This window comes from Gopherus flavomarginatus, chromosome 8 (genome assembly GCF_025201925.1).
Source record: "Gopherus flavomarginatus isolate rGopFla2 chromosome 8, rGopFla2.mat.asm, whole genome shotgun sequence".
Taxonomy (NCBI): Eukaryota; Metazoa; Chordata; order Testudines; family Testudinidae; genus Gopherus; species Gopherus flavomarginatus.
The window spans coordinates 71,499,392-71,507,397 of NC_066624.1; the positions used below are offsets into that span (position 1 = coordinate 71,499,392).

Genomic DNA, 8,006 nt, shown 5'->3' on the forward strand with positions numbered 1-8,006 from the left:
TTAACTTGTGCATATTTGACACTATATAGAAAAAAGTTTTCCTTGCTATTTACTTTGTCTCCTCCCTAACTCATGCAGGCTGCCCCTTCTCCAGAGATACCTCAAAGGAAAGAAATGTAATAAGGGAGTCCTTTGAAATCTCATCTTTTCTCTTGTGAAGTTATTCAACTTCTCCTATTTAAATTCTGCCCTTAGAGACTGTCTTATTTGGGCATTACATATAAATACCTCAAGACAGAAGTCAGTCCTCCAAAGAAACAAAAACAACAACAAAAAAACATGTTTTACTTTTATTTAGACTAGATCATCAGGTATTAGCCTACATATGTGAAGCAGTGAGTGTAACAAATATCGTAGATACTACACTGTCCAAAAGGTATACATTGGAAAGTGGTGCACATAAACTTGTCACTGTCCTACTTTCTACATTTCCCATCTAATGGTGCCAAGTACCGGAGATGGGGATGTAATGCCCCTCTCTGTACCCCCACCACATTTTTGCATTTGCTCAAAGTTCCATAGACTGCAGACCTGGGAAGGCCCCCCACGACCCAACCATTTTAAACTGTGATCCCATACTAAATCAGTACAGCTGCTACTGGACTGGTCTGGAGTATTGCTGGAGCTGCATGGCTTTCTATCCAGATGGAATGGTGGGTGGGGCAAATTTCAGCAAGTGGCATTGCAACCTGGGGCACAAGGTCACATCAACATTCAGATGTGGCCCAGTCACCCTCTGCTCTACCCAGACAGATGAGCATCAGGGCCAAAGGGTGTTGCAACCTGGAGCATGGGAAGTCTGTTCCTGTTGGGTGGAGCACAGGGGAGTCTACTAAGAACTTCTCCATGCATCTGAAGAAGTGAGGTTTTTTGCCCATGAAACTTATGCCCAAACAAATCTGTTAGTCTTCAAGGTGCTACCAGACTCCCTGTTGTTACTAAAACTTGACTCCTGGCAGCACCAGCTCATGCACTGCTCAGGTAAGAGAGGGAAGAATCCCTGACCCAGAGAGACCCAAGGTCCATGTAGAGTGGGTGCAGGAAATGAAAATTGCACCGCCCCCCCCCCCCAAAAAAAAACCCATGTGAATTGGTGCCAGTGCTCCCATCCCTTCTCCCATGTCTGAGCCTCCCTTGGAACCTGGGCACGGATTACAGCCCAGCACCACTCCACTAGAGTTGAGACTGAACCCCATCCTGGGCACAGCTGGACTCTGTGTGTTCCCAGTACATGGAGACAAACATGGCTGAGTGAGTCCCAGTACACACGAGACAAAAAAAAACAGGCAGAGGAGGACCCCAACCCACACCATCCAGCCTGGAGCATCGCGGCCCACCCATCCCTCTCGCCCCCCTCCCGCTGCACTGGCGGAGGCTTAGAGCGCCCCAGGATAGACAAAGCGCACGTCTCTCATTGGTCAGTTCGCCCAACGCAGCGGCTTCTCCCGGCTTGGCGTGACCAATGGGCTCATTGACATGCAAATCAGAGGCTATAAGTAAGGCCGGGGAGTGGTGGCGCCGGGAGGGGGCGGGGGAGAGCGCAGTGGGGACGCCCGAGAGCCGGCTGGTGCAGAAGGCCGCCCCTGTGCGCTGCTTGCCAGCTGCTGCCTCCACCGCCCCTCCCCCAGCCCGTGGTGTCTGCGCCGCGCTCTGCCATGGCCCCGTCCTCTCGGCCCAGCAAGAGCCGGCCCAGCCGGGAGGAGGAGGATTTCTGTGACGCGAGAGGGGGGGACAGGAAGGTGAGCCGGGCGCGGAGGGGCCCCGGGCAGGACCCCCGGAAGGAGGGGGGGTAGGGACTGCAGGATCTTCTCTCCCCGCCGGGCGGTCGGTGCAATGGAGCTGCGCCTGGCCTGCACGGGGCATGCCACGGTCGGTGCAATGTGTGTTTCCCCTTCTCCTTCCCCAGGCCAGGAAGCCGCTGGTGGAGAAGAAGCGGCGAGCGCGGATTAACGAGAGCCTGCAGGAGCTGCGGCTCATCCTGGCCGACACGGAGGTAAGGCTGCGGCAAGGGCATGCGAGCGGGGGTGGGGGCGCCGCCCTGGCGCTGGGGGTCCCTGGCGCGGGGCTGATCGCTGTCCTCTCTCGCCGCGCCCCGCGTGCAGTTTCAGGCGAAGATGGAGAACGCCGAGGTGCTGGAGCTGACCGTGAAGCGGGTGCAGGGCGTGCTGCAGAGCCGGTCCCTCGGTGAGTCCCCTCGGGCGCGGGAGATGCTGGGGGGAGAGGGGAAGCAGCATCCCTCTAACGATGGGGCTGCAGTATCCCGAGAAGTGACGTGTCAGCCGTGCTGTGAATGGGGAGGGGCTGGCATAGCCAGAGAATGGGGGTGGCTGGGTAGGCCCAGACCGCTTTGAGGGTCTTAGGGCGAGGGAAGGGGCTCACCCCTTTGACTCCAGCTATGTGTGTTTCCTTATGGGTGCTGCTACTGCAGAAAGTGACAAGCTGCACCGGGAGGCCAGCGAGCGGTTTGCAGCCGGGTACATTCAGTGCATGCACGAAGTCCATACCTTCGTCTCCAACTGCCCGGGGATTGATTCCACTGTTGCTGCCCAGCTGCTGAACCACCTGCTGGAGTCCATGCCTCTGAACGAAGGCAGTTTCCAGGACTTGATCGCGGATGTTTTGTCAGAACCCTCCATCGCCCCCTGGCCTGGCAGTGAGGGGCTCTCTCAACCAACGGGGGTGTCTCCTGCTGCTCCAAGCCTGGCTAGCCCCACTTCAGCTCTTCTTTCCCCTTCCTCCAGTGAAGAGACCTGCTCTGATCTGGAAGAGACAGAGGCCGAGCAAAGCCCGGCCTCCCCAGCTGGACTGGACAGTTCCAGGACACACAATGTGCCTTCACCTAGCTTTTCCAAATCTATGTGGAGACCTTGGTAAATAAAGAAACTGCACAGGAATCAACAAAGATCTACCTAATAATGGGAGAATATGTGAGCACTGTGTTCTCTTTACAGCCATTGGAATGGACAGTGGGGCTTTCAGATGGTGCATTTGTGTGTCTAACGTTACTGTATTTCAGGACTGCATAGATGGCACTCTTACACTGTCAGACCCTGACAGGTTAATTGTTAAATGTGTTAACATTTCATCTATTTGTGTGTGAGATGTTTTGTAACTTTTGGATTGTTTAGGAGAGTTTTGGGGGTGGGGAGGGAGGAAAGGGGATTTTTTGTAGCAAAGCTCTTTGGTGGATGCACAGCAGTATTTCACAGCCTTGTCTTTCCCTTGGCCCTTATAAATGGCCCAAATGTCACTCCCTTTTTCTATTAAGAAAAAGCCCTTGTGCATTCTATATCTTGGTGGTTAACTCAATGAGAGGTATATGACTTAAGTGTGCATGCACAATTTTAAGCATTATAGTGATAGTAAAGATCCCTGAAAGGGATTGGTGTGGCTAGTATCTTTATTATTTAGTGGTCTAGAATCTTGCCTTCAGTGAAGGAAGAGTAAACTAGAGATCAGTTGGAATTAGACAAACATTTAAAATATTGGTGGCAGGGTGTCTTTTAGAAACAAGTGTTTTATGCACATTTTGCTTTTAGCACATCTGAGTTTATTGTGACTTTATGTATATTAGGTGTCAAATGTTTTATTTTTAATCTTTTTAATAAAAAATATTGAATTCACAAATGATTGCATGTATTTTGGAGTGTGATACACTTCTAACCACTTTAACATTAAAAATCCAGTTTCATGTTGTTTGCTATTAACAAATTTGTATCTGTTTTGGACACAATGCTGGTAATTTAGCACTTAATTCTTGTACTAAGCATTGTTAGCTCAAGTATTGGAATTTGAATGTTTCTTTTGTTTAATATTGAAAGATGCTTAGGATATTGAAGGGAGCAGTGTAGTTGTGTTGTAGGTTGACTTCAGAACACTAAAATTCCTGGGCATGGTTACATGAATGCCATTCTAAAGAAACTACTCTTAACTTGATTTCCCCAAGTAAGTCTCTTTTTGTAAAGCTGTAGTTGTAATTTAAGTACTAGGCAGATGCTTTACTTGTGGCTTAACTTTACCTGTACATTTTTTCTGCTGAGGAATGATGGGTGTTGAAAAGAAGTGTGTGAAATAGATTTGAAAATTTTCTTCAAAAAGGAAATACTTCCAGTGACCTCGGGAGCATCAACATTCCTGTATACAAGGTGATACACCTCAGTGTTCCTATTTTTGGAAGATATAGGCTATTTATGCTGTGATATTACCTTTCACAGAGCTGTCATTGTAACAGGAAAAGTATTGTGACGTTGCTTCCTTAGTACATGGAGGTATTTAAGCATAGAACCAGCTAGGAGAGGAAGCAAAATAAATACATGGGGACTAAGACATGTAACTTTCCTTTGTTAACAACCCTATGGAACAATAAAATCAGATACCTAAATTATTGGTAGACCTCTGCTTTGTAACTTTCTTTAAATTATCTGATGCGGGTGTTTCATTCACAGCTGGTACAGAGTTGTTTGTTTTCCCCAGTTGTGCTAAAATTCTCGCCTGCCTTTGAACTAGCAAGAAGGGCAATGCTCCTCAAAGGGAGGTGAGAGTACTGCCTGTAAAGACCTTTCTGCTTTAGGGAGGGAGGGTGGTGTTTTGATGTGTAAATGGAAGCAGTGGCATGGACAGTTCAGCTGAAAGTAACATCCAAAGCACAAAATGACATCTCCTGGAAACTGGCATTTTGCAGAGTGAATGCAATCCCAGATTTGCTTAAAAAAAAAAGAGCCATTGCCCTCCAGTAATACATTCATTTTGAAAACTTTATTCTCAGCCTCTGCTCACCAATACTAATGCTTTATAGTGACACCCTAAAAGATGTATATTATCCTGCAACATTAAAAACATTTGGCCCTACTTTCACCCTCTAGCAAAGAGTTTACTTATAAAATTCTCTCAAGGACAAGGTAAAACCACAGGCTGTTTCCATCACCAACAAAAATGTTCAGCATTTTAAAGCCCTAGGCCAGGAATCACCAGCCAGCAGCATACAGAAAGAGGGACCTGCCCTAATATTTCTCCTCACAAGTAGGAAAGGGAAGACAGAAAGTTAACCTGCTCTAAGGTAGTGAAGTGGTGTGCATAGTGCCCCCTGCAGCTTAAACCAAGCATAAGACATAATTGAGCTTAGGTTGCATGCACTTGCCTGAGCTTAGAGATTTAAGTCATCACGAGACACTTCTGGTGAAGTCCTGTGCATTCATCTGTCTCAGACCATTTTCGCCATCAGTCACACACATCCAACATGCTGCTCTGGCAGTGGTTGTTGTCAAGCTCCTCCCCAGTGTACAGCTTGTGGAGAGATTCCCAGGCAGTAGGGGAAGTGCTTCAGAGTCTGTGGGAAGTGCAGGGGCAGCTCAGCTTAGTTTCATTTCCATGAGATGAAAGACTCTTGGTTAGGGCTCTTCTGATGCCCCTGTGAAAGCGAAGTGCAAATCCTGACACTTCCATGATGGAAACATGGCCAAGAGTCAACATCAAAAATGCCAGCTTTGGTTCAGCAGTGGATTTTGTGGCTAGCAATAGTCTTTCCCCCACCCTACCCCTTTGTAAATGACTGTAGATTGAGGGCAAAAAGCCTTGGAGAAGGGAAGCTAGATGGTAAATACTGTGATTCCCTAACTATATATACTCACTCTTTCTCTCTCACACCCATATGCCCTACCTTTTGCATGTTCTGCATTGTGCTACAGCTGAAGGGAGAAAGCGCTGCCTGGTGCATATTTAGCCCACTCCAGAATGTTACAGCAGTGGACTGATGGCTTTTTGTAAATGTCATATAATATAACAATACTCTAGTGATTGTTGTTGCATATTTGTTTTTAGCAGCACGGAGGGAATGACATACTAGCCCTGTAGCCATGCAGGTCCCCAGTGTGCTTTTTAGATGGTGTTAGTGGAGAAACTGTGTCCAAAACAAAATGCACAAAGAGCACGAAGGGGAGGAGGTTTTAGTTTTAGGCATGTTAACTAAGGGCATCTGTCTGCTCTTTTAATAAAACCAGAATGCCTGGGTATATATAACAGCAACAGAAACCAAGTGGGTATACTCCATCCTTCCTGAAGGGAGGGAAATCTACCTTTCTGTGTATAATTCTCAACAGTGTAATAGTTCTAAGAAAAATCAGCTGGGCCCAAGCAATATAATTAGCCCCCAAAAGCGTCAAAAGCATTTTAGAAATGTGCTAAAGTAGGGGATTTTTTTAAATCCACAAATTAGGTTCACAGAAAGTTTACATCCTCTGATTATGTGTTGCTGGATTTCTAAATTTGCATTTCTGTACCTTACTGGAAAGGTGTCAGATCTAACACTTCCCTGGCAAAGGCAGGAAGAGGTGAGCGTTGGGGAGGGAAGGAGGTTTCCAGCAGCTCTGATGAAGAAGAAAAAAAATATATCAATGCAGCCCTTTTCAAGTTCCCCCACAGAAACTGCCTTTATTCTTTTCCATTCCAAAGTAATATAAACACGCTCTCTGATCTGACACCACACCCCATTGTAAAAGGAAAGAGAAGCAGCCCACAAAAAGAGGAGCTCGTGTTTGATATGCAGTTGAAGGCTTAGATAAGGATGTAGTCATTTTCTCTCCCCCTTCTAGTGTATGTTAGTTACTCACACCTGTTGCAGGGAAGACTTGATCCTTGTTAGAGCAGGATAGAGCTGATGGTTAATTAATCAAACATTCTTATAAACATAGTGGCAATACCATTAAATACTTTTGAGCAACTGTATCTTGGGCAGAATGTAGAACTTAGTCATCACTTAAAGGTTCACAATCAAGGTTGCTATATTCTAAATTTGACCTATCTTTTCCTTATTTATGTTAGCCAATGTGTGTAATTCCCCAGTTTTTCCTCCAAACAGATGCTTGAATTCTCTTAAGAAAAAATAAAGGAATAAAAAAAAATAATCAAAGTCAGCAGGCCAGTACTCATAAGCAGCCCTAGGATGAACACAAACAGCCAGGAGGAAAAAAAAAAAAAAAACCCAGACAGATTTCATTTCAAGCTTCCCAGAAGTTAGTCCAACAATACTAAGGACTAAGATTTTTAAAGATATGAAAAGTGTTCTGATAAGGAATATAAGCCATTATAATTGATTTTATATGCATGGTTTATTTTTAGCCAGAGACAAAAATAAAAATATATATGAACTACTGGAACTCCATCCTGACATCTGAAATACTTCCTTTGTCTTGTACAGCCACTAATAAAATACTTTTCTCCTTCAAATTCTCCCTCAAAACTCATTTCTTCCAGGAAGCCTTCCTATTACTGATTGTTGGTATTACAGTCATGCCTAGAGGCCCCAATGAAGATGGGGCCTCGTTGTCCTAGGCTCTGTGCAACACCCGCAAAGGACAGTCCCATACCATCTAAACACACAAGTCAAAGGGTGTCAGAAAAATAACCTAATTATTCCCTTTGGCCAGATGGGGACCTGAGGCACTAAGACTTTGCACAAGGTTACATAGGACACATGCAGCAGAACCAGGTATTGAACCAAGACCTGAGTGTCAGGCTAGTGCCTTAATTACAAGGCTTTCCTTCCTCTGCGAAGCTGGCCTTGCTTTCCTGCACCTGAACTATGGTTCTATATACTATTTATACATGATCTGCTATGGAGTGCCTGAGCCCAGAAACCCTTACACAGATAGTCCTTGCTCAAGTAGTTGGGCCTACTGAATTCCATTTACCTTTAAATTAAGCCGAATAGGCTAGCTGTGTGCTATATGGGCAGGGCTTGTACAGTAGGAAAAAAAAGACACTCATTCACTCTCTGTGTGACTGTACTTCTGTATACATCATTGGTGAGACTGACCATGGAATATTGCGTGCAGACTGGTGGTCACATTTTAAAGAGGATGTGGAAAAACTGGAGAGGGTACAGAAAAAGAAACTGAAATGATTCAAGCACTGAAGAAAATGCTTTATAGGGAGAGACTTAAAGAGCTCCAGCTGTTTAGTTTATCAACAAAAAAGATTGAGAAGTGACAATTACTGCATATAAATATCTT

General features: G+C 45.6%; 1 protein-coding gene across 1 annotated transcript; it reads left to right on the plus strand.

Annotated features, from left to right (window-relative positions):
* The first annotated feature begins 1,528 nt into the window (after nucleotides 1-1,528).
* On the plus strand, nucleotides 1,529-4,381 carry HES6 (hes family bHLH transcription factor 6). Its single transcript, XM_050964166.1, has 4 exons — nucleotides 1,529-1,739; nucleotides 1,907-1,993; nucleotides 2,103-2,184; nucleotides 2,429-4,381. Exons 1-4 carry the CDS (start codon nucleotides 1,656-1,658, stop codon nucleotides 2,872-2,874), a joined length of 699 nt encoding a protein of 232 aa, XP_050820123.1. The 5' UTR covers nucleotides 1,529-1,655; the 3' UTR covers nucleotides 2,875-4,381.
* The last annotated feature ends 3,625 nt before the right edge of the window (nucleotides 4,382-8,006 follow it).

Bases quoted from the DNA above. Each gene is read 5' to 3' on its own strand.
- HES6 (XM_050964166.1), top strand. From the start codon at position 1,656: ATGGCCCCGTCCTCTCGGCCCAGCAAGAGCCGGCCCAGCCGGGAGGAG. The intron at 1,740-1,906 runs GTGAGCCGGGCG...CTCCTTCCCCAG, and splicing joins CGAGAGGGGGGGACAGGAAG to GCCAGGAAGCCGCTGGTGGA. The intron at 1,994-2,102 runs GTAAGGCTGCGG...CCCCGCGTGCAG, and splicing joins TCATCCTGGCCGACACGGAG to TTTCAGGCGAAGATGGAGAA.